Source organism: Phaseolus vulgaris, chromosome 9 (assembly GCF_051622355.1).
Source record: "Phaseolus vulgaris cultivar YP4 chromosome 9, ASM5162235v1, whole genome shotgun sequence".
NCBI lineage: Eukaryota > Viridiplantae > Streptophyta > Magnoliopsida > Fabales > Fabaceae > Phaseolus > Phaseolus vulgaris.
The window spans coordinates 19,728,687-19,755,326 of record NC_143506.1 but is presented as its reverse complement, the minus strand read 5'-3'; the positions used below and the strand labels follow the sequence as shown (position 1 = coordinate 19,755,326).

General features: G+C 37.8%; 2 protein-coding genes across 4 annotated transcripts; both read right to left on the bottom strand.

Moving 5' to 3' along the window:
* Window positions 1-1,344: 1,344 nt before the first annotated feature.
* On the bottom strand, window positions 1,345-4,576 carry LOC137822751 (protein DETOXIFICATION 48). Of its 2 annotated transcripts, XM_090295127.1 has the most exons (3): window positions 4,383-4,576; window positions 3,684-3,729; window positions 1,345-3,029 (listed from the first exon to the last, which is right to left on the bottom strand). In XM_090295127.1, exons 1-3 carry the CDS (start codon window positions 4,506-4,508, stop codon window positions 1,513-1,515), a joined length of 1,689 nt encoding a protein of 562 aa, XP_090151253.1. In that variant the 5' UTR covers window positions 4,509-4,576; the 3' UTR covers window positions 1,345-1,512. The 2 variants fall into 2 exon arrangements, with proteins under 2 accessions (XP_090151253.1, XP_068483843.1); XM_068627742.2 differs by lacking the exons at window positions 3,684-3,729; window positions 4,383-4,576 and adding an exon at window positions 3,222-3,541 and having other exon boundaries at window positions 1,345-3,012.
* Window positions 4,577-6,714: 2,138 nt separating this feature from the next.
* On the bottom strand, window positions 6,715-25,965 carry LOC137820746 (sucrose transport protein SUC4). Of its 2 annotated transcripts, none has more exons than XR_011082677.2 (6): window positions 24,996-25,721; window positions 20,204-20,943; window positions 19,685-19,748; window positions 19,559-19,602; window positions 7,547-7,770; window positions 6,715-7,281 (listed from the first exon to the last, which is right to left on the bottom strand). XR_011082677.2 is itself a non-coding variant. In XM_068624982.1 (6 exons), exons 1-5 carry the CDS (start codon window positions 25,495-25,497, stop codon window positions 7,612-7,614), a joined length of 1,509 nt encoding a protein of 502 aa, XP_068481083.1. In that variant the 5' UTR covers window positions 25,498-25,965; the 3' UTR covers window positions 6,715-7,281; window position 7,611. The 2 variants fall into 2 exon arrangements, 1 of the variants encoding a protein (XP_068481083.1); XM_068624982.1 differs by having other exon boundaries at window positions 7,611-7,770; window positions 24,996-25,965.
* Between the last annotated feature and the right edge of the window lie 675 nt (window positions 25,966-26,640).

Genomic DNA, 26,640 nt, shown 5'->3' with positions numbered 1-26,640 from the left:
AAATAAAACAAATCGAAGGTAAAGCTTCTCACCAGAATCAACTATCAAGAAAGTCAACCGAATGAGAATTAACTTTATAAAATGAAAAAAAAACAGAATTAATTACAAAATATTACTAGTATTTAAAAAAAAAACAATCAACTTTTCGAAACAAAAAGAAAATGCTAAACCATACATGGAGGGAGTGTTAAAAATGGCTTTCAACTTACCATTATAAACCAATAAAAACTTGTAGACAAGCTGGTTTACGTTTATACATGAAGGATTTGAAGTTGTTAAATATATATATATATATATATATATATATATATATATATTAAAAAACATGAAGAGATGAGTTGAATTTGTTGTTTTAATTTTGTTTTTGTGTCTTTTCGCGTCATTGTCTGTGTCTATTTGTTTCCTTGCTCATCCTTTCTTTATTTGTCGTACAGACACTATGGAAAAGAGCATTAAGTAAGAAGCGTATATTTTTTCTATGCATTTTTCATTGCCACTGTCACGACTCGTCCACCACTAATCAGTCTGCCATATGTGCATCGTGCATTGAAAAACATTACAGAAACATATCATTTCGTAAATGTAATGTTTCTCACATACAGACATGTGTCATTCAATCATATACGGTAGTCCTAATAAAAGTTAACGAGAGAGAGGAGAACAAATTGTTCACCAACACAACACGGTAGTGTGTGATGAGGAGAAGAAATAATAACAGACACACACACACTCTATGGGGCCAGTTTTCTTTCTCTGCATCACACGCACATTACGGAATTGTACGACAACCATTTACGAGAATGTACAATTAGAGCTCCAGTTTTAGATACTCAACACCAACCCTAATGCATAACCATCATTATCATATACCGTCATTGAGCGACGTGATGAGGATAAAAACTAAATACCCTTTTCTTTCAAATAATTCTCATTGTTATCTTTTAGAAGGAACAGTAAGAAACGAAAGCGATCGAGTTTAAATTCACGCTTTAGGCTTGGTTTTGATGGTCTTAGAGGAATTTCTTTTTTCCATTTTTAGACAGTCAAGAGTTTTTCCCTTTGCGGAAGGGAACAGCACGAACGTTATTCAGAAGCCCCTTTTGTTTTCCTTCAATAAAAACCGACATCTGAACCCAATGCTTTTCTCTTTCTCCGAAAGGTCCTGAGAAAAAAAAATAATAAAAGACGCATTCTTTCTTTTATGCACACATACCCACTACGTTTTTTCCCATCCTCGTGTAAACCCGAGTGCAAAGTTCATATCCTGAAAATCTTAATCCACTAAAATATTAAAAAGAAGGTTACTTTACATAATAAAACTGAGTTCATTGGAGTTTAATGTTATGATTACTGTGGCAACCACCTGAAAAAGAGTGGATAATGAATGTGAGAGAGAAACAGGGGGAGAAGATAAATATTAATTTTTTGTTCTCCACAGTACAACTTGTACAATCCAATGTGGTTTGGATTCTGGCGAGGAGGGATGAAGTGGTTAATTAAATAATGAGTGAATTAATTTATGGTGTGTATAATGAGAGGGTCTGTTTCAAGAGAGGGTGTGTGGGGAAGGTGATCATGGGTGACAAGAGTGTCTGGAAGAGAAACATGGTTAGAGTGTGGAGTTGCGGTTGGTGGTGGGAGAGTGGTGGGTAACTTGGGAGAAGCAGAATTAGCAGTGGTAAGATCATTGGCCCTCTGCACTTGAGCGTTCCAGTCAGTGGTGCAGAGAACGAATATCATGAGAGAAGCGCAAGAGGCTTGGGCCGCAAGCAACCCAAGCCAGAGCCCGGGAAAGCCCATTTTCACGACGAACCCGAGAAGAACAGCGACCGGCATGCCCACCAGATAAAACGAGGCCAGATTGATGTTGGCTCCGACGGTGGGCCGGGCGCTGCCGCGGAGGACGCCGCAGCCCGTGGTCTGCGGGCAGTTGCCGAGCTCGCAGAGGCCGACGATGGGGAGGACGGAGGCGGTGAGGTCAAGAATTTCGGTGTCAGCAGTGAAGAACCTGCCCCATTGGTGTCGCATGAGGGTGGTGAAAACAATTGCGGCGAGGCCGAGGGCGACGGCACAGGCGAGTGAGACTATCATGGAAATGCGGGCCCTGGCGGGGCGGTTGGCACCGAGCTCGTTGCCGACGCGGGTGGAGACGCCGAGGCTGAGGGAGGAGGGGAAGACGTAGACGAGGGAGGTGGTTTGGATGAGGATTCCCATGGAAGCAATGGTCGCTTTGGGGTTGAGGAGAAGCCCGCAGAGGATTATCATGAGTTCGTACCACCACCATTCGAGGCACACAGAGACGCACGTGGGAACCGCAAGTGCAAGTAGGGAGGACCAGCCGCGGAGGCAGTCGGAGCTGGGGGGCACCCAGGAGTCTTTGTAGACGCCGGAGAAGTAGACGAAGGAGGAGAGGAAGAGGAATAGGTTGAGGTTGGTCCAGACCATGGCTATGGCGACGCCGGAGACTCCCATTTTGAAGTGGACGACTAGGAGGAAGTTGAGGGGGAGGTGGAGGAGGAGGGAGAGGGCGGAGCAGTAGGTTAGGGGCAATGTGATGCTTTGTGTTCGGAGGTAGATGCGGAGGGGGTGGAGGAGGGAGAGGAGGAAGAGGTCTGGGATGGAAAAGAGGATGAAGGTTTGTGCGGTGGAGGATATCTGGTGGTCTTGGCCGCACCATAAGAGTATGGACTTCATGTTGAGCCAGGCGAGGGAGATGGGGATGGAGGTGGAGAGGAGGAGGAGGACGGTTCTCTGGAGGGTTAAGCCCAGCGTTTTGAATTGCTTTGCGCCGTAGGCTTGGCCGCAAATGGGTTCCATTCCCATGGCAAGACCTGAGATGACGGAGTAGCCTGTGATGTTGGCGAAGCCGATGGACAGAGACCCTCCCGCCAGCTCCATATCCCCAAGGTACCCTAGGAACACCATTGAGATCATGGCTCTTGAATATAAGAGTAACCCCGTCACTGCTGTTGGTCCTGATACCTTCCCCAGGGCCTTCATTTCTCCTATCACCTGCACCAACCAATGCACTCCAAAATTATAAACTGTACCACCCACATAAAATACGACAAACACATGTTAATATCAAGGGCTCCAATGCTACTCATAAACTCTCATCACTATGTGATGTGACTATACATGGAGATAGTAACTTCCGCAACCTCATTTTCATAAAAATTACAACTTCATTTCATTAATATTCTCTCTCTGTCATTCATTACCTCCTTGGGAGTTGGCCATCTGTGAAGTTCATCTTGAAGTTGATCGTGAACGGGAGGGTGATTTTTGAGTTTGGGGTCGGGAGTTATGATGTGGGCTTTTGTGGGACACAGAAATGGGGATGATGAGGATGGTTTGGGATTACACATGATGACTAGCTGTGTAGTTGATTCTGGATATATTATGTGAACGAGAAAGAGATGTATGTATGTAAGAAAGGGTTGGTTGAATACAGAAGAGCTAGGTAGGTAGTGATGGTGCACTGCGTTTGGAGTTGTTTGAGAGAATAAGAGGGTTTTGTGTGTGGATGGGAGGGAAAGGGTGAAGGCGAATGTGTTTTTATGAATGAAAAGGTGGCCCTACTAAGGTTACGTGTCATTGTAGAGAAATATTGCTGAACTATGCAGTATATCAGTATGAAATTACGGGGAAAGAAAAAAATGTTTTAGAAAAAAAAAGGGGTGAAAGAGAGAGAAGCTTGAACGGAAGAAATGCTTGAAGGAGGAGGTCCTGGGAGGCAAAAAAGAGAGAATAATAATAATGATATATTTATTTAGAAAGGTGAAAAACAAATTGGCAGGACTCGTTACCTTTGAGTGAGGAGAGGAAGCAAAAGGTGCTATCTTTTGGATGGTGAAACTCCGGAAAAAGGAGGGACGGATTTATTCGCTTTAATGGTTATTTTAGCCGTCAAATCGATCACACGCTTTGATTTGATAATGATGGGCATAGTAGTGGTTTAAACTCCCCCAGTTATTAATGGAGGGATTATGTGTGGATAATCTTTTCAAACACCACGTTTGCCTTTCCATTTCCCTGTTTAAGGAACACGCAGAATTTTATCCTCAAACTGGAAATGCCAAGTGGAGGAAGTGTTGGGCAATTCACCAAAGCAAAATTCCCCTACTTGTTGTTATTATTATTATTAATATGATTCCCTTTTCATTTTGGTATGGGATGGGATACTTTTAAAATGGCAAGGGCACACACGATGCTTATGCATTGGTATTTGTACTCAAGAAAATTTTATTACATTTGATATTGTTTATCATTATTTTACCTTTGAAAGAAAGGTAGAAAGATAAGAGCAAATAAAAAGAAACAGAGAAAGAGAAATAAACAGATATAAAAGAATATAAGAAGAATAGAACAAGTGTTTGTACAAATTTTAACTCACTTTTACTACAACATATTTTGTTTGGTTTTGGACAGTGGCTGGTAGTTGCTAATTTGTAGTGTTGGGAAAATGTTAGGCATTGCATGTTCTTTGAGGCAGCCAAGCCATGCATGTCTCAATCTTCTCCAGCCCATGTCATAAATTCCATTCCTAACACATCCATTGTCTATATATAGACCATCTGAAGCACCCGAAGGGCGAAACATTCCCTTTACTACTTTATTTAACGGATGAAGCAAGTTTTTTCTTGCATCCAATTTAGGACCCACACGGCTCTATGCCTCTTCCTGTACTTCCACCACTATTATCACTTGCTGAATGTTTTATCCCCTACCAAGCAGATATGTTCAAATATCTATAGTGGACACTATGTATCAAGCTTTATTTGGGAGCATTTCTTAGCATCTAACAATAGAGAAAAATGAAAAGTTATTAAGAACTCTTAGCGAGACACATGGTTACAAATCAAAGTTATGAGTCCTGTTGTCAAGTTCATAGGTTTCCTGAAGTTTTATTTCAAACAATGCTGTGATTTGGCATGGCATATTAAAAAAGTAGTTGTGCTCCTACCTGGGGTTTTATTTCAAGCTGCAAAAGTAAATCCAGAGTATATTATATTGCACTTTTTTCCCCACTTCTCCTTTTATAAAGGTTATCTTCATGGATGTGTGTATCTATATCTATTTACATATGCAAAATATGTGTGTGGATTATGGAGGTAGGTGTTGGTGTCATGGAGGGACCACCAGGGGCGTTAATGGGAAATGATGGTAGCCGGCCGTATGGAGAAGAGACAGATGGGAGATAGGAGACACTAGAGAGAATTACGTGCTCAAATTACAACCATTTAATCCTATATCAGAAGATGATGGAATTAAGAGAGTCTGTCTGTGAATATGAGAACATGGCGTTATATATGAGGAAACAGAAACTTCTGTATCATCATTAGCCCAAACACAGCAGATAAACTCTCTTTTTTCCCTTGCCGTCTGAGCAACTTCAGCCATCAGTATTAAATTGTATAATGATAAAAGAAAATATATTAAAAATCTCCTGTAACTCAAAGCCATCCCATGTCAGATTCCATGTGTCTGTAACTTACCAAATTGATGTGAAATGAAAGATATGTATCATGCAAGGGAACCAATGCTTTGGAATTAATTTATAAAGCAACAGTGAAAGTTCTGACAATGGACAATCTGAATAAAAACAGTCTCATCCAAAGAATGAATAAATATGAATGGGAGGAAACCTATCTCGAATTTGGCACACTAAATGGATTGGCAATGTGCAGCTGCGTAAGCTCTAGATATCTCTCCAACCAAGAGATTATATTAAATGAATTGAAGCAGACACCAGTTCAGGATCACGTCATGATGGCGTACAAACTTACTGTTATCAATAAAAGAGATATCATAAAACAAGTTGCCATACTCGAGATCAGCCACGACTTATTTTAATTTAATGAAAGGAAAAAGAACGATAAGATTATTGCTTTTACTTTGACATTAACAACGATCATGGTCCTCAAGACGCTGGAACAGATTCGCTAATTGTATTCCCTAACCTTTTCCACAATCATGTAGAGAGATGGGATTTGTTCATGTAGGAACTTGTCACTGGGACAAACTATTCTACCGAACCCGCCCAATCCTTTCTCTACCACTTCAAGTAAATTGGTTTAATGAAGAGATACATATAAATATTGAATTCCGTCGCTACGCGACATAAATTATCATTTATGGAGACATACACTTGCATGTTATATGGACAAAATCCAGAAACCATACCTGCTAGGACTCTGCTAAACAGTTGAATACGCATGGCATACAATCTAGTAGTATGGAAAGGTGTGCCCAATAATTACCAGCAATGAAAAGAAATTAATAATCATGATTTCTTTTTTGTATAAAATGAGCATAATAAACTGAAAATGTGTAAGAATTCATTCATCCAACCCTCTCAGCAACAGTAAACACTCCATTCCTGTAAATTATAAATAACCTGAAAATTTCAATCCAATCTTTACAGACAGTTTTGCTGGCTGACTAGACGGATAAATTCCAGTAGCGCAGCTGGCACGTGGTTGGAAGATCTGATCACTAATAGTTAGGACAATGATGATATAAAGGTTGATATTTTTAAATGCTCTTTGAGTCTTTAGGAACAGACAAATGTACGAAGAATTGAAGGCAAATCAGACTTTCATGAATAGTGAAGTGTATTAAAAACAAGAATTTATTCCATGTTCAAAAGAAGTAAGATAAATTAAATGTACACATTAAATGACCATTACAAATCAAATCCATGTTCAAGAATTATTTAAAAGGAAATGTATTATACCCAAAAGAAAAACGGGACATTAAACCGTGTCTCAATCAAGGTTTCCATCAGCACAATTAACATATTCACTGTTGGCCACTAAGCACATTCATCTAACTAATACAAACAAATTACATAAATATTAAAATTCCAATACATCATGCTTGAAGCATCAATGCACAATCCTCAAAATAAAAGAATTTTTCAAGTGGAATAATTCTCAAACAGCAGCAACTCATCTTGGTTGGAAAGAAGATGTTGCCCACTAGTAATCTTAGAACCTACAGAAGATGCCCCAACTACTTCCCACCGCATTAGTCTTTAAAAGCAACATCTACACAGGTGGTGCTGATTTACAATGAAGAAATTCTCCACTGATTGCAGATAATCTTCTAATCAGTATTTGATGGCAGCTTTTATGATTATATGAGTTGCCAGGATGTTTGGAAAAGTAGTGCTATAAGAATTTCTTCTTTTACATTGTTCCTTATACATCAAGAAAAATCATCCTTTCTTACGGCCAGTAGAGGGTCCCTCGTGGTTAACAAAGCAGAACATTCTCACTGTTTAAAACAGACCACTCACTCATCAGGATGACAAAAGAGAGACAGAGAGAGTCAAAAGCTTCCAAAACATCAGAAAATAATAGCACTAAAAAATTACCTCATCGGCCATAAATAAAGATATATAAAATGAAAATACATCCATATAATCAATTATTCGAATTACAAAAAGATTCGGCCGGGGGTATCTCAATGAATAGAAGGCTCAATAAAAAGACTACAATCAAACAGAAGTAAAACATAACTATTTACAAATTATTGCTACCTGTCCATTTTCCTCATCCCTCTTTCAAAAGAAATCCTTGTCAAATGTAGAAAGAACATGATACCTCATACTTGGCTTCTAGACTTTTGACCGCCAGATCGGGGAATAGCCAAGACAGCTATGAATCCACTGACAAGGGCTGCAACAGCTGCCACGCCAAAGGCTGGAGAGTTTCCTCCACCAAATAGCTGATCCCATGGTCCACTTCCCAGGGACACCACCATCTATTTCAAACATCCATATACATAAACTTAGCAGCTCAAATAGGATCCTTTCCCACAAAGTTTTCTTTTACAAGAGACAAATCCACGTAAACTTGGAACTACAAAACAATTTCATGAATTTTCTTATTTGAAAATAATTCTATAATCTATGTAAACTAGATGTTTGAAATCTGTCAATCAGTTACTTAAAATGTGGTATTTGGGAAGAGAGCAAAAGCACAAAACAAATTTTCATTAAACCTGCATGATTGTACAAATTAGCAGTGCGACTCTGGGTAAACCTCATTGCCTGTCTCAAGCAATACGTAATATCAGAACATGATGGATCAAGGAAAAGTGAATTAATTGAGATGGGTATTTCAAGTACTTTCTTCAGCAGCCTGAATTGGTTTTACAGAGGCAATAATTCGGGCTCATAATGAATGACATAAATCAAAGTGGCGCCTGAAGAAATGACATAGACCATAATGTAAGTCACGGCATAGCGCATTTAATTGCTATATCCTATAGAGTAGGTAATTTGAAATTCTCAGCGAATGTTGTGTCCTTCAATCCAAATTTCTTTGAATTAAAATTAAAGCTTTAGCAGGAGTAAGGAAAAGCTTTATTAAGCTCTGCTAAATTTTCTGTTCTCCAATCTACTTCTCTTTAACAAAATGCTCATACTCTTAATCGTTCTTCTAGAATGTTTTGGTGTGAAACAAATCTCCAAGGACCTACCTTGAGTGCTCAGGTCATGATTTATTTAATGAAATTTTCTTAAGAGATATCCCAAGGAAGTGGAGATCATTACTATTTTTTATACAGATGGTTTATTTTTGTGCCTATTTGAAATAGATTTCTTGTTGTACTCTTGTAATAATGGACAGCTTTTAATTGTCTTACACTGTGCAGATGAAAGGTGAGAATAAGTTGACCAAATTAAAAGTTAAAAACATAAACATGGACACCTTTAAAAAGGACCCATGTATCAGAGACATATCTTGACACTTGTATCAGGCATGACTTAACTCTCTAAACTTTTCTCAGTTACCATGCCAAAAATTGTTATTCTTAGTCAAAAGACGTCTCAATTGATGGCCCCAGCATGAAAATTACTGCCTCATAGTTTTACTCAGCAAAATACCTTGGGAGAGAACTATAAATCATGTATAGTTAAGGAAGTTCACAGTACGGGACCAGAGACTATAACTGTGCTGCCTGTTGCCATTAATGGTATTCGAAGACATGTATCAACGTCTATTAATTGATTATTCATTTATACATTTCATTTTATCAAGTGATGTGAAATTGTGACGGTACATTGACTCAAGACCACTTGTGAGATTTAACTTGATATACTTTTAGAGTCTATTAGATATTGTAGATATATATTAATCACTGTAGTTAAGGAATTCTAGGATTTATAGTAATTAGGCAATTATTTTCTTAATCATGTTCTTGCCTTCTCTCTTCTCAACATGGTATTTAAAGGCTAAAAACAAACAACCATTTTTTGTGTGCCTTATAGACGGATCCACTATCCTTAGGCACCATTTTTTTGGTGTTAAGGATACCACTATTGACTAGTAATATGGTCATAATGTATATAAGTAGGGGGTAACTTGCATGGGCCTCACCTCATGAGCTAGTTTTTGAAGTTGGGTTATGCCAAAACATATATTCTAGGATAATATCTAAGTTTATCCTACATTAATTGTTAGGATTCCATGTGTGAGTTTCTCCCACATTGAGTAAGAATGTGCCTAAAGAGCACTATATAAGAAAGAAGACCCACATACTTCATTGCCTTAAGGTTTTGGGTTGGAAATGGTGTCTTGATTTTCTCATATGAAATGTTCATGGTTCATTGGTGTCGAATCACATCGGAGTTTTTCCACAGAAAAATCCCATCAAAATGGTGCAGTGAACATGGATCGAACACGTGAGTAGTTGAATCCTGTATTGTTAGGATTTCTTGTATCGAAAGTCTTCCTGACCAGGCTTTTAGGTAAGCGTGTCCCGTTGTGATAAAAATGACGATACACGTGGGTAACCATTGTTGCTTGTACGGAAGTACCAATGTGGAAGAAACTCGCACTTTTGAAAGGGTTGATTAAGATATCTACCATATCATCTACCTATCAAGCTCAAATGTGTAGGATATGATGGATATATTGGAAAAATCTCAAGTTTCACATTTTCAATAGATAGAGAGCAAGAGCTTATTAGGAAATCTTACCTTACAAGTTGGTCTCATGGGGAAGAGTTTGGCCCAAGGGAAACCATGTGATGTGGACCACTGATTAGGATTATTGTATTTCTTCATTTAAATATTAATGAAATATAGATGTAGATATTGCACATTTAAGGTACAATAAATACAGATTGATTGAATAATAAATATGGATTTGTTTGTAAGAAATCCCTAAAATTAAGGGATCGGGATTAAGAATTTATTTGGTAGATTTGCTCCTGATTTAGATTCTTTGTTTCTGGAGATAAATTTCCTTTATTTCAAGATATTTACTTTCTTTTATTAGGACTTCGTTTTTCTTTAAATACCCATGTATTCTTTCTTTTTGAGATCAAGAAAAGTAATTCCATAATCATTGCTTCCTTGTGCCTACACATTTTTTCACATGGTATCCGAGCTCTAGGTTTTTTCATGGAGTCCTAGTCTCTATTTTTACCACATACGACCTTCATTGCCATTTTTCAAGAGCATGCGTTATTTTTATTTCCTGTTCTTTGTAAAATCACCCATGAGACAGTCGGTTGTTGATTTGCATCTCCATGATGTCTGATCCAAAATCAACATAGTTTTTTCACAAAAGATTAGTGAAGTCAAGCCCAACATCAATGACACATGTATGTTTCTTAATACGATGAAGGATATTTCAGATTTCATCAATCACATGTACTCGAAGGCAACTGAGGCATCTCAAGTGTTTGAGATAAAAGTAAAAGTTGTTGCTATTTATTAAACAAGGAACAGAGGGAGGATTCATACTGAGGAGATAAAAACACTAAACAAAAGGGAAAAGTAATTCCATAATTATTGCTTATTGCTTACACATTTTTTCACAAATATTAATGTATTTAGTTTATGTAGTTTCTTCCTCTTTCCAATATAATTTTCAGAAAAAACTTGCATTAGTCCGACTCAAGGAGGAGTATGCTTTTTGCCTTAACCATATGTCAATGAAGGATTATTTCGTATTAAGGCTCGTGACTCAATCCTGTGTGAATTCAAAACATCGTGTCTCTTCAATTTCTCGAGTTGTGCTGTCATAATCTTTGTCTAGCTATGATTTTTTGGCATCGTGTCTACCATTCTTTCCAAGAATTATCAATGTTTCCCACTATGCTCTACCTTGTTCTATGCTTTCTTTGCCCATTATAAGGCCTCTAACTTTTTTTTTTTAGTGTTACAAGTTGTTTCCATCTTTTAGGTTGTGACCCATGGTGTCTTCTACCACTCCCAAGGTTGATCTTTCTATTTTCTCCAAATGTTTCCCTTCCCAATCTCTTTTGACAAGCTGGATGGGACCAACTATGACACTTGAACTTTTGACATCAAGCTTTAGCTTAAGGGTCAAGACAATGTTGATCACCTAACATTTGGTAATTCTTGTTGGAATAAGATTGATGAGTAATTATGTAGTATTCTAAAATTCACCATTTCACGCATTTTGAAGTAGATTTTTTTGGTGCTCAAGTGACTAGTGAATGAGTCTGGGAATAAGCACAAATTCCTTGCACCAATTATATTCCGTGCCTATGGTGTTTTCCAACTCTTCACAATTATCATTTCCCTTTGCCACCTAGGGATGATTAGATGACAAGTTAGGAAGTTGAATCATCACTTAGTCACGCAACCCAATATTTCCTTTGTAGTTTAGTTACTGTAGTTAGTAAATTTCTTAACTGTCAAGTGAAGGACATTGGAATTCTCGCATTTATATTTTGAAATGTATCAAAGGAGCTCCAAGTAGGAACGGTAATAGGGCAAGACAAAATCAAATAGTAACCCTCATCACCCACATCGTTGGATGAAGATTTGTCATGTACCCATACCCACCAGAGCAGAAGTTAAGCGAGTAACAACAATTGTTAATGAATATATGTAAGTATTCATGTATATTTTTTAAAATACAATTTTTTGAATAAAAACAAAAGAATTTAAACATGTTTACATTAAAAATAACTTATTTGGAAAATGCACTTATGCTAAAAAAAGTGAAACATACATTAAGTTAGAGCAACTCTTTAGATATAATTAAGAGTATCTAAATAATTTCAAATGGCGGGTATATTTGCAGGTAAGAATACCTTACTACACATCGAGTTGTGGGGTATTCAAATGAGGATTCAATAGGTTATCTCACTAATAAGATATCCACTTTCGAATAGTGCATTCTTATTGGCAATAACTTAATTTCCTAGAAAATAAACAAAATGTTGCAATACCAATGCAACAACAGGGTATTGAATCATCATGGATTTCAACCTCGTGCAAACTTATTTTGTTCAACCAATTGATCAAAGAATTGAAGTTTTAGATTGTTGGAGATCATACATTGACTACAAATTAGGACATTTCATAATATATAAGTAAGTGCAAACCTCACCTTATGAGTCGGTTTTGTAAGGTTGAGTTAGGCTTAAAGTTCACTTCTTAATATGGTATCTGATGAAGTCCCGAGAGATAGAGCATTCCCTAAACTAGCCCAACCTTTCAGAAGAATGACCCGGGGCATGACACAGGACCCAGGGCTAGGTCAGGATCATCCACTAGCTAGTGTCTCAGAGCCTATCATTCCTCGGAGGATCACCAGGAGTAGAGCTCATGTGATGGAAGCTGAGCATCAGCTAGTTTCTTTGTTTTTAATTTCAGTAGATTAAGGTGTATATAGCATAATATGGGGTGTACTTAGCATAAATTGGGCTCACTTTAGAGGTGCCAAATAGAAGAATAAACTAGAGTATGGTGTGATCAGTAATTTGAGTAGGGTAAGCAATTTGAGTATGGTGTGGTTAGTAATTTGGGCTTGTGCCAAGCCCACCTTTCATGACATGTGCACCTAGGTTTAGGGTTTTTTTGACCTACCTTCTAGAAGGTTTCTCACAAATGACAACCCTACCCCTCTATCTTGCTCTCCAAGATACTCTCTCCTATAAATAGAGTGTCTTGCCTCATGTATTTCACACACTTGAATTTGAATATAGAAGAGAAACTCTGCTTGAGTGATTAGTGAGCTTTATCTCCTAAATTGTTCTTGGGTCTTATCTTGGGTGTAGTGCACCTCAAGTGACGGTTCTTCACCACTCATCTTGGAGTCTTCCACCACTCCTAGTGACGTGACCACCCCTCCATCATCCATAAGCTTTTCTTACTCTTTCTCTTTTCCTTCTTTATTTGCATCATTATTCATTTCCATTTCATGTTCTTTAATGTTCTTCTCCATTCGGTCATCTTTATCATTTCTACCTTTTGTTGTCTAAAAATTCCGAACCTCATCATCATCACCATATAATTGTGTTTTCTCTTTTGCTCTCTAGAAGAGAACCTTCACACTTACTTAACCACTTGGTTAAGTTCGTGTCCAGTGACAATCTTCTTTGAGCCTATCACCATAATTGCTAAATTAAAAACCATAAACAAAGTGCAACCCATAAAAATGCGCAATCCTAAAATCAACTCACATCAGTATCAGAGTCATTTAGATTCTATCCTATCGAAAGTTTGTAGGGCTTATCCAGTCACCCGCTATTTGGCCAGTATCAGACCACCCATAAATATATAGTCTCACGCACGAGTTGGAAGGTCTCAACATGAGGGGGTGTTGGAGATCTCACATCGACTAGAGATTAGAACATTTCTTAGTATATAAGTGGGTGCAAACCTCACCTTATGAGCCATTTTTGTAAGGTTGAGTTAGATTTAAAGTTCACTTCTTAATAGAGATGTTCCACAAATGACACTAATTTGTGATAATTAAACTTTCTTGCATATTGCTTCAAATTTGGTGTTTTAGTCAACTCTAAAAATCATTTGGCAAATTTCTTCACTGAGTATGTGAGGGTTCTAGAATTGATTATATTTATATTAAGCTTGGTGCATATGATTTGATGGGAAACTATTCGTCCTTGATTCAGCATCTTATTCATAAATTTGATTCTGTTTGAAATTTGATTCTGTTTTTCACTCAAACAGTAGGGGCCTTGCATTATTTTATTGAAGTACAGCCACAGCCCAATGGCACTCTTGACATACACACAATATATAAAGGATCTCCTAGCAAAGACAAATATGAGAGAAGGTCAACTTATGGTGCTGCAGTCTATAGAAATATAGGTCCTAGTCTCTTGGTGGTCAACAAAACACTGTTTTAGCCCGATCAAGCACAAAAGTTAATACAAGAGCCTTGCTTCTTCTACTACTTCTCCACTATGATTCAAACTCGACTCACATAGTTAGTTATCCCTCATCGCACTCTGATTATTTATTGTGATAACTAAGAATTTAGCTCACAATCATGTTTTACATGCAAAGTGTTGCATAATCAGGAGAATTATGTTATAATTAAGTGCAGATTCCATTTTATATTTATTAGGACAGACTTGTTAGTGATTTGATTTTATTTGATTTGTACAGCTTTAAACACTCATTATTTATGGCTTTCATTGCCTATTATTTCTTTCTTTAATTAGGTTGTAAAACAGTCTATAAATAGAGACTGTAATCACATTTGTAAGACATCTCAGAAATATATTTCATCTATTTCTTTCCACTTGGTATCAGAGCCATTTCGAGTCTATCCTAGCGAGTATTTGTTGGACCTATCGTGCCACCCGCTATCGGACCACCCATAATATATAGTCCCATGCACGAGTTGGCAGTCTCGGCGTGAGGGGGTGTGTTGGAGATCCTACATCGACTAGAGATTAGAGCCTTTAATTGTATATAAGTGGGTGCAAACCTCAACCCTATGAGCCGGTTTTATGGGATTGAGTTAGACTTAAAGTCCACTTCGTAATATGGTGTCAGAGCTCCTGATCTAGGAGACTCTGCTTCCGCAATTTTTTATTTTTTTTTAGCCTTCATTGCTGTAATCATTTTCCTTGACAGCCTTCATTGCTGCAATTATTTTTTTTTTTTTGGACAGCCTTCATTGCTGCAACTTTCTATTTTCCTTATCCTTTCTCCATTGACCACCACCACCTTGCACCATTGACCGTTACTGCCACCGCCATTGAACACCGCCGACCACCACTGTCGTCGCTCGCCGGAAACTGCACCGCTTGCCGGAATTGCCACTGCTCGCCAGAAACCTCCGCTGGCCGCCGGAAACCGCCACCGAAAAAATTTTTCGGCGGATTTTTTTTTTTGTGTGAACAGGATCAAATTTTGCCAATCTGAAAAACTCAATTGGTTTTGAACTCTCATGGACTCCCTTAGTAAGCCATCTAGCAATTGTTCCTTTACTATGAGTGGTAAGAGTTCTAGTTTTTTATCCTTTAATGCTTCTAGTACTGAAAATATCTGGATTATAGACTCTGGTGCTACTGATCATATGACACCTCATTCCTCTTCTTTTTCATCCTACACTACTTTATCCGGTAAGCCATATATTACTGTTGCTAATGGTTCCACTACCCCCATTAATGGTCGTGGTAACATTCACCTTCAACCTTCATTTCCTTTAAAAAATGTGCTTCATGTTCCCAAACTATCCAATAACCTCTTGTCTATTTAAAAGATTACCCAAGATTTAAATTGTGCAGTGGTATTTTTCCCTTCCCATTGTGTTTTTCAGGATCTTGCCACGGGGAAGACTATTGGAATTGCTAAAGAGCAGGGCGGGTTATATTATTTACAGCATGAAGAAAGTAAAAAGAGGCACACACTTCTAATCTTCAGCAAGGTCGTGAATCTTGGTCATCCTCTCAGATATGGCTTCAACACAGACGTCTTGGTCATCCTCCATTTAGTACCCTAAAGTCCTTATTTCCTGTTTTATTTACAAAAGTGTCTGCTGAGTCATTTCATTGTGATGTTTTTCAGTTTGCTAAACACCATCGGACAACTTTTCCTCCCAATGGTAATAAAAGTTCTAAACCTTTTGATCTTATTCATTCAGATGTATGGGGACCTTCACCTATTCCTAATATCTCGGGTGCAAAATGGTTTGTTTCATTTATTGATGATTGTACTCGGGTTACTTGGATATTTCTCATGAAAGATAAGTCTGAAATTTTTCACTTGTTTGTAAAGTTTTACATAATGATTCAAACACAATTTGAAAGTCCAATTAAGAGATTGCGTTCTGATAATGGAAGAGAATATGTGAACCAAAACCTTTCCAAGTTCCTTGAGGAAAATGGAGTTGTTCATGAATTAACCTGTGTGGACACTCCTCAACAAAATGGGGTTGCTGAAAGGAAAAATCGTCATCTCCTTGAGGTTACTCGAGCTTTACTTTTCCAAACATTGTTCCTAGATCTTACTGGGGGGAAGCAGTCCTGACTGCCACTTATTTGATTAATAGATTACCCTCTCGGGTTCTAGAGGGTGTTACTCCTATTCAGGTTATGACCACATTCTATCCTTCTATTCCCATGTTGAATAGTCTTCAGAATCGTGTCTTTGGTTGTCCTGCTTTTGTCCATGTTCATAGTCCTTATCGGGGTAAGTTAAATCCTCGTGCCATCAAATGTGTCTTCATCGGTTATGCCCCCAACAAAAAGGGGTACAAATGTTATCATCCTCAAAGTCGTAAAGTTTATATTTCCAAAGATGTCACCTTCCATGAAACAGAGTCTTTCTTTCCTAGTTCTCAGCTTCAGGGGGAGAGTATTCAAGAAGCTGAGGACCTTGAGTTGCCACCTTTTCCTTTGTTGCAGGATTTCGTTCTTAGGGAGGATGACAAAGACCCTGCACCAACATCATTACCAGAGAAGAATAATGAAGACAAATATTTTGGAAAACAATATCAGCGAAGGCAACAAGAACCCGTCCTGGTCGAACAGCAACTTCAATTGTCTGAACCGGAGGTAAGAACTCATACCAGTGAGACTCTTGAGGACACCTTAAATACTGCTTTTGAACCTAACCTAAATGATTTACCTATTGCCTTGAGAAAAGAAAAAAGATCTTGTGCCAAATATCCTATATCCCAATTTGTGTCTACAGAAAAACTTTCTATGCAGCACCAGAGTTTTCTTTCAGCTATTGATTCTATCAAAATCCCTACATCGGTACAAGAAGCCTTAAAAGATGAGAACTGGATTCGAGCCATGAATGAAGAAATGAGCGCGTTAGAAAGGAATGAGACTTGGGAGATTGTAGAGAGACCAAAAGATAAGAAAGCAGTGGGTTGTAGGTGGATATACACAGTTAAGTATAAGTCTGATGGCACACTGGATCGGTATAAAGCAAGGTTGGTTGCAAAAGGGTACACTCAAACCTATGGGATCGATTATGAGGAGACTTTTGCTCCAGTGGCAAAAATGAATACCGTCAGGATTATTCTCTCCCTGGCAGCACACTTTGGTTGGGCAATGCATCAATTTGATGTTAAAAATGCCTTCTTGCATGGAAGCTTGGAGGAAGAAGTATACATGGAGATTCCACCTGGTTATGGTATTGTTAATGAAGGGAATAAGGCGTGCAGACTTAAGAAGGCCCTATATGGTCTTAAACAATCACCTCGTGCTTGGTTTGGAAGGTTTACTCAAGCTATGGTATCTTTGGGGTACCAACAAAGTCAAGGTGGCCATACTCTGTTTATAAAACATTCTCAGAATGGTAAACTCACTCTACTTTTGGTATATGTAGATGATATGATTATTACAAGTGATGATGAGATTGAAAAACAAAATTTGAGGGAGAGACTAGCTGCTCAATTTGAAATGAAGGATCTTGGGAAGCTAAAGTACTTCCTTGGGATAGAGGTTGCTTACTCGAGACAAGGCATCTTTATTTCTCAAAGGAAATACATCCTTGATCATCTCAAAGAGATTGGTAAGTTGGATTGTAAGCCCACTGGAGTGCCAATAGAGCAAAATCATAGGATTGGGAATGATGAGGAAAACCCAAAAGTGGAGAAGACACAATATCAAAGACTTGTGGGAAAACTCATTTATCTTTCACACACTAGGCCAGATATAGCCTATGCAATTAGTGTGGTTAGTCAATTTATGCATGATCCAAGAGAAAGACACTTGCAGGCAGTAGATAAAATTATTCAGTACTTAAAAGCCTCTCCAGGAAAAGGGGATTGTTATTCAAAAAGGGGGAAAACTTATCCATGAAAGTATATACTGATGCAGACTATGCAGGATCGATTGTTGATAGGAGATCCACCACAGGCTACTGCATGTTCTTGGGTGGAAATCTGGTGACATGGAGGAGCAAGAAGCAAAATGTAGTTGCAAGATCAAGTGCAGAGGCAGAATTTAGAGCCATGGCTCAAGGGGTGTGTGAACTCTTATGGATGAAGATCATACTTGATGGCCTAAAAATAAAATATGAAGCTCCTATGGGTTTGGCATGTGATAATAAGTCCGCTATCAGTATTGCACACAATCCGGTTCATGATCGAATAAAGCACGTAGAGATAGACCGGCACTTTATTAAAGAGAAGTTGGATGATGGTCTTATAGCCACTGAGTACATCCCTTCAAGACTCCAATTGGCAGATATGTTTACTAAGGGACTTCCCACAAAACAATTCGAAGATCTTACTTGCAAGTTGGGAATGATAGATATACATTCACCAACTTGAGGGGGAGTGTTGCATAATCAGGAGAATTGTGTTATAATTAAGTGCAGATTCCATTTTATATTTATTAGGACAAATTTGTTAGTGATTTTATTTTATTTTATTTGTACAGCTTTAAACACTCATTATTTCTGGCTTTCATTGCCTATTATTTCTTTCTTTAATTAGGTTGTAAAACAGTCTATAAATAGAGACTGTAATCACATTTGTAAGACATCTCAGAAATATATTTCATCTATTTCTTTCCACTTACCAAATTTCTTCACTCAATCTTTTCTTTGTCAAAGAAAAGGTTCTAGCCAAGCAGCTTCTTGTGCAGCATACTGCTAGTCTAGATAAATGGGTTGATGTCCTGACCAAACCACTTTCACCACTAAGATTTATTTTCTTAAATCCATGCTCAAAGTGGCTGAGTTGCCTGTTGTTTCACATCCACCTTGAGCCAGCGGGAGGTGTTATAGATATGTTTTTCACTAATTTTGTATATCTAGTTTGTTCCCTTTCTGTTGTAGTCATATAACAGCTGTCAGTTACTAGTTAGAACTGAACAGCTGACAGTTTTAGTTTGTTACAACTGAATAACTGTATGTTATGTAGTGCTCCTCTGTCTTACAACCATGTTTAATGCAACAGAGGTTCACTGGCTTTTGTTCTTTCACTCAGAGTAATAAATAATTCTTCTTGTTAATTCAATACTGTATAATAATACTCTGTAACAGTAAATTGATTTACAAATTCAATCATGTATCTTTAATTTCTCTTTGTTGATCATGTCTGTTTGATTTCTTTCTTGGGGATATATGATTAAATTATATTATATAAGTGAAGACAAACCTCACCTTACAAACCGGTTTTGTGAAGTTGAGTTAGACTTAAAGTCTACTTTCTAAGACTTTTCTTCCCAAAATCTATTGGGAATGCCAAACAAACAATTGCATAGAACTACCTTTGGTTCTCAACCACCCCATCCAACAAAAGAAACAAAATAGGGATAATTAAAAAGGAAACAAAAGCAATACCTGTGGGACCACTATTGCAAGATTTAGGACTCCCATAGACAATCCTGGAAATACCAACAATTAATATAAGTAGTCATAAAATACAATAATATATCCAAGAAAGAATAAGGCATCAACCCTGCCCACCTTGGCCAAGCCCCAATGACTGAATATGTGTGGAAATTAAGGCATATGGAACGCTGTAAGTGATCTGAAATAATTGATCCAAGAAGCCAGATTAATTTACACAGAACTCTCAGATAATATATAGGCAAACTCATGCAATGGGGACATTTCTAAATTTTAATTTTTAACATGTCTTGATTCTCAACAAGAGGAGTAGGAAAAAGCCAGTTTAAGGTAAGAAGACTGCTGCCAAGATTGAGTCAAGGCACTCTAGGAACCATAATTGTAGAATTGAAGAACAACATAATAGTACTGTTTATTTTAAGTAACACAGGAGAACGGAAGTCAGTTTGAGCTAAAGAGATCATGCAGCCAAAATCAAATCAATTAAGATACTTCATATGATGAGCCACTGAAACCATGCAAAAAGACAGAATTTGAGTTTTGTTTTAAGAAACATGGGAGACAGAAAGGGTTCCTTCATTATTGGCAGAAAAAAGAACAAACAAAATGCTTTTGGCAGGAAATAGAGCAACTCACTGCAAGTGGAAACCCAAGAATGGTAAAGATTGTCAATGCAGCTACCACAATGCCAGTTGGTGGTTGATCTTTGCCTATATATCCAATTTTATTAGCCAGATAGGTTACAACAAGCATTGCAATAAAGCAGACAGCCATCAAGATATTTGAGATTCCCCACACAAACCCAGGCCCCCGCTTCCTGCATAACCTCTCCATGAGTACAGACGTTATTCCAAGAACAACTGAATTAAGCAACAAGCCAATTGCCCCCATTCTAACTCCAGTATCATAATTAGGGCCTTCATTTGGTTCACCACCATAAATCTCTCGGCCCATCCAATCAGTATCAAAAAGGAGAAATGGAAACCATCCAATCCATGTTAAGGCAGTAGTAGACAGTATTGTCCATACTGGGGTCGAAAAATATCTGAATGTCCCAAATAGCTCCCACAGAAAAGCTTCTCCAGCAGCACCCGATTCCCCTGCTGCTTCTTCAACAGGTTGTGCCCCACTTGAACTTAGAGGCACTTCATGAGCTGCTAGGATGCTTATATAAGTGGTGACAGCAATGAAACCAATATCAAGAAAGAAAGCAGACTTGAGATTTGCACAACTAATATTGCACGCAGGGGTCATAGTGAAAGCAAAGACCCTGTACCAACTACTGTATGATCCAGCTGCATATCCAAGAATATTACCAATAGCCATAAACAGGGAGAAATAAGCATTTGCAACACGTGTCCTTCGATGATCCTTGGCTAACATTCAAAGAACATAAACAAAATAATAGAGGCAGTCAATGTATTGTTTTCTTTTTAGCGCTGATATTTTAAACAAATTACAATTTACACAAGATATATTCTTACTGTAATTTTTTCCGTTCTTTTTGAAGTGGGGTGAAGGGGTTTTATTCAGACATTGAAGGCCACATTTGCAGAACCATTCAGGCAAGATGTAATCAAAATAAAAAGATAAAAACCATGTCCTTTTAATTTAACTAAGAACTGCATTCTAGAAGTACATATCAAGCACACAATCATCTGTGTAAAAATAAACATCAGCAATTTGAAGGATAATTTATTATTTTCTATCATTCTAATTATATTCCATGTCTATTGGGATCATTTTATCCAGTTTTTGGGGAGGGGGACAGCTGACTTTTATCCTTTTCTTTCCTATAGTTACCAAATATGAGATAGAAGAAAATATATTTCCTGCTAATAATCTGCTACAATATTTCTGTTTCCATATATTCACCACTATCTGATGCTGATTATTTGATTTCAAGTTTTACGTGACGTAGTAGTTTTTCTTTGGCTGGAATACTTTAGATCAGAGACAGAAAACGAATAGAACCTTCCCAATAGATGTGCAAAAGATTTACAAAAGAAATTATGATATAATGCACATCAACCCTTTTGCTTCTTACACGATACATCATCTAGCTTTAGAAGCAAGGAACCAAATAAATGATAGAACAATGCAGCTTATGGGGTATGAGAATGCATGTATGCATCAGATCTTTAAATATTAGCAAGAGATTCTTTCTTTCTCTTAAAATTTAGCAAATATAGATTTCAGATAGGATGCAGGTCCCACCCCCAGCAAAGGAGATACCATTACAGTACCATATAAAAATTGTCTTACGTGAAAATAGTAAGATGTTTATCTATATTAAGATGTCCAACATTGGTTAAATATAATTCCAAATACTCCTTCACAAGAGACAAGCAATCCTCTCCCCTTGAGCTAGGTTTTAGTTCAGAGTTAGGCTCATTTACAATATAGGATCAATGCCATAGCATCCACTATGAGCCATCCCATTGAGGTTCTCCTACCATGCTTTTAAAATAGAACAGTTTTTTATTTCCGTAGCTTGCTTTGCTATTTTCACCTTCTTTTATCCATTGACCTTCTTCTCCAGCATCAAACACTTCTAGCAACATTTTCCAGTGACTTGCAACTGCTGGTGACTCCCAACAGATTCCAACAGCATTCCAATGACCTCCTCCAACTATCACCTTTCATGACTTTCTAATGAACTCTCCATCAAATCATCAGCTACGTCAATTTCCAACTGGGTGAATTTCTAGCTATTATTAGAGCGTTCAGTGGAAATAGCCATGCTTAATTAATGTACTTGGAAGTTACACCATTTAATCTTCACCAAGAAATAGACCCCACTTAGTGTATTAAGAATCTATTCGACTAAATATAACAAAGCCCTCTTTTCATTCAGATATTCGCACTAAAATATTCTTTTCTCTAGTAACTTCATCTTAAATCTTCCAACTCTAAAATAAGCCTGGTAGTAGAGCCTATTTAGTCTCGATGTTAGGTTGGGTGCAATCACTCTTGCAAACTTCACGCTCCAATATCTCTAATCCTACTCATGGACGGATGTGTTAAGATATCACACATTCGTGAGGAATATGATCAAAATACTTGATGGAGAGAAACCCAATGCCATATCCTTCACCCAGTGAAGTTAGAATATCTGTCAAAAGTGTTTAATTGTCTATCCTCTTTACAAAAATTGTTCCTATAATTGTTATCAAACATCTCTTGTTTGTAGCCAAAAGTGACAACTAACTAACGAATACTTGTGATAGCCGAAAACAGTTTAGTGTCAAAGAATACTTGGTGCTCCCAATCTCATGGGAGATTAGGAAGATTTGTCAATGTACTTGTGAAAGCTAGAAGTAGTAGTGAAAATACTTATTGTAATTAAGATTGATTTTAATAGAACCCTTCAGTAAACTCTTGAAGAAGAACTGGACACTCCAATTATAATGGCTAGCTTTTGGGATGCAATTCTCCCAAGTTTCTTGTCATTTTCCCTCCCATTTCCTTGAGGAAAAAAAATATCTCATAATATTCTTGATCATGTTCGCAACCTCTATTGAATTAAAAACAACTGCTAAGAGTCTTTTGGTTGGAGGAAATTGAATTAAAGGGTTTTTATTTACCTCATTTGGGTTAAAAGTTTGGAAGGGAAATGAAGGAACAAAATCCCTCCCTTCCTATTTTTATCTTGCCAGTTGCCTCCAATATTGGGAAATTTGAACGGTAAGGAAAGTGATTTAATATGTAGATTCCGTTTGTGATAGGGGCCCGTGAGTAAAGAGGTTCTATCAAGAAGAAAGGGAGTGGGCTGCAGAATGACAAGGTCCAAGGTGAATCAGCATTTTGTTACTTAGGGGGTTCGAGTTAGTTAGTTACTATCTATATGAGCACAACAAGGGTTTATTGGTTTTGTGGCATAGTTTGACAGTAGTAGGAGAGTCACAGAGTGTTGAATTTTCCTAGGTATTCCATTGTGATCTTTCCTGCCTATTCTCACATTGAATCTAGACTGGGTCTGTGTTGTTTCAGTAAAGAAGCTGCTTTTCTTGTTGATTCTTGCAGTGTTCATCCAAGACTAGTCAAAGGCCTAGTGCATAGCCAACCAGCATGGCATCAGGCTGTCCAGCACGGGAGAAGTTAGGATATAACTGTGAGATACAGGACTGGAGCCTCTCATTGGAAGTATAGAATTCTAGTGCGGGTTTATAAGGCTCCATGTTCTCCAACTACAACAAACTAACTTTTCTGGTGTGGTTCTCCCAAATTCCAAGGTTCTTCTTATCAATTGGCTAAATTACCATAAAATATTATTTCAACTCTCATCCCTTCCATTAATATTTACAAGGGTAAAACAGTTTATTATGCATATTTTCCCATGCCTACTCTTGTTAACCAAACAAAAAGACCTTTTCCCTCTATAAAAGTCTCTCTCATTCCCTCCACTTCTTTGAACCAAACTCCCTACAAAGAGGAACAATTGGAAAATAAACCAAAATAATATTTGTCTCTCTCCATTTATATAGTTTACATAGCTCCATATCATTGCCAATGGAAACTTCTGTTCTATTTTAATTTAAAAAATTCAACGTACAAATGTTCTAAATTATAATAGCTTTCCCTAACATAATTCTTCAAATCATCCAGTTATTTAAAGATATTCAAAATCACAGGGTCTTGGAAAAAGAAAAAGATAGTACAAGGACTTCAACCAAAATGGCCTCTGAGAAAAGTGAATATTAAGGAACTAAAATCACTGAGTATCATGCAATGTAGCATAATATCAGGGATTTCAGTTCCCTGTTAAGGAAATCTTATTTATTATCCTGATAGCACCATGGGAAGTGCACTGTAGTTATACATCGGAAATAACCCATGTTGAGGAAGACAATTCGAATACTATGAGAAAAAACCACTCTAACCCTAGGGAAACTTTTCTATCCAAAACAATAACAAGTGACTTATGGTTTCCTTGACCGAAACAAATGTAAGACATTTGGTGCAATTTTGTCTCTAACTATCAATTTGTAGAGAACCAAACCCTTGAATAGCCTTGCACAAGTGACACGGCCTCAGTTTGTATTAAACAACAATTACCGAGCTGCAGTTTTGTACCAAATGAACATAAATTTCCCAAATTGAACATCAACTTTTCATCTACTACTTTGTCACACAATCTAATATGTTGAAAATTGGAAGATCAACATTACCTAATAGTTAGCGCATCAATTTAGTAGTTTTTTAAGTAATTCCTTGGCAGGTTACACTAGTAGTAACCAATCTAAACAACAAGCATCTTGGAGCTAAACTGAATATATGATGATAGCCTACCTTTATTGAAGAATCAAGAAAAAAGTACAGTGCGAGGAAAAAACGAAAATGCAATTAATATTTAAGGAGGAAAGCGCAAATTTAGGGCTTTGATTTGGTCCTCAACGATTGGAAATGATAGGGAAGAGAAACATACCAGTGAGATCACCAAGCAATGCTCTACAAGGGCCCTGAGTGACGTTGTTAGCCACGTCCAAAATCCAAAACCCGAAAACGAAAACTCCCACAGCCCAGGGGCGATGTTTGGGCGTATCGCCGAACCACCACCCGATGTCCGCGGCGTGACCGATGATCAGAACAGAAACGATGATCGACAATGCTCCACCCAAGATAAACGGTCTCCGGCGGCCGAACCGGCTGGTGCAGCGGTCGCTCAAGTGGCCCACCAGGGGCTGGACCAGCAGCCCAGAGAGCGGCCCACACAGCCATATGATGCTGGCCCACGCGTGCGGAATTCCCAGCTGCTGCACGTACGGCGTCAGAAGCGACAGCTGCAAGGCCCACCCAAACTGAATGCCTCCGGCAACCGACGCTACCCGCAACAACTGCCGCAACGGAACCCTGGGCGGGACCACCGGTCGAGCCTTGGACCGGCGTTGTTGACGTGGACGGCGCTGCTGAGTTTCGTCATTGGCCATTGTGTCTGAATTCCCAATTCCGCGAGCCTTCTGTCCCCATCTCTAGCTTGTTCTCAATCTGGGTGTGACCGTTTCCTCAGGGGATAGCGCAAGACCAGGAAGAGAGAGAGAAATACAGAGGGGTGACGCTCCCGCTGGAGACGGCGCATTGTAGCACACTACATTCGGTTGAGAAACACTGCACTTGGGACAGACAATGTGTGACTGTGTCAATTGGAATGTTTATTGCAAACACGCCCCCACCACCTATTTACGGATCCCTCCTCACCCAATACGGTTCTTTTTTACAATAAAAACAATGATTTGATTTCCCACGCTTTTTCAGGAATGCAAAATCACAACTTTATCCTTCAAACTAAACACCTCCCCAGATTTAAACAGTGTCTATTGTTTGTAAATCAGAGATAATGCAGTGTAAAATATAGCACCATCGCAACCTTCCCCTCTGTTATGTGTCAAAATTAAGTTAGACTCATAGACGCTGGATAAACTTCAGTTTTATCCAACTTGTCTTTCTTTTCCTTATGACAGCATCTCACAACTTGCCACATTTCTAACAAACATTGTCATGACAGCCCAATCTTCTCTGCCCGCCGAAACATTCTGCTACGCTTCCCACGAATTTCAAAAACCAACTCATTTATTTTTATCTCTAATCTATGAAGCTAGGACACTCTTCTTAAATGGCGGTGTCTGATTGGACATCGACACTCGTATGACATCCGTAGGACACGTGAAGTGTCCAATTCAAAAAGTATTTGTTAGATTTCTGATAATTATAGTACGGTTCTAACATAATTTTAAAAAAGAAAAATACATTAATTTTCTAAAAATTTAAACTTTATTGTATAAATTGTTATTATGATTATAAAAATAAGAAATAAATCATTGTAAATCAATTATGAAAAACATTTGTGTACTAAAAAAATAATTCAAAACATACTTGTACAAATAAATTTTTATTATCAATTTATATTTATAACTATATAATATATAGATTTGTGTCTCCTGTTTTATATTTTTTATATTTTGAAGATTTTATATATCTTGTGTTGGAGATTTTATATATCTTCTGTCCATATTCGTATTGTATTAGTAATTGTGTTGGAGATTTTATATATCTTCTGTCCATATTCGTATTGT

Excerpts from the sequence above, each read along its gene's own strand:
- LOC137822751 (XM_090295127.1), bottom strand. The coding sequence starts at position 4,508 with ATGCATGGCTTGGCTGCCTCAAAGAACATGCAATGCCTAACATTTTCC. Across the intron at positions 3,730-4,382 it reads GTAAAAGTGAGTTAAAATTT|GACCTCCTCCTTCAAGCATT; the intron begins GTACAAACACTT and ends TTTGCCTCCCAG. Across the intron at positions 3,030-3,683 it reads GTTCAAGCTTCTCTCTCTTT|TGCATTGGTTGGTGCAGGTG; the intron begins CACCCCTTTTTT and ends ATAATTTTGGAG.
- LOC137820746 (XM_068624982.1), bottom strand. The coding sequence starts at position 25,497 with ATGGCCAATGACGAAACTCAGCAGCGCCGTCCACGTCAACAACGCCGG. Across the intron at positions 20,944-24,995 it reads ATTGCTTGGTGATCTCACTG|CCAAGGATCATCGAAGGACA; the intron begins GTATGTTTCTCT and ends TTTGAATGTTAG. Across the intron at positions 19,749-20,203 it reads TTCTTGGGTTTCCACTTGCA|ATCACTTACAGCGTTCCATA; the intron begins GTGAGTTGCTCT and ends CAATTATTTCAG.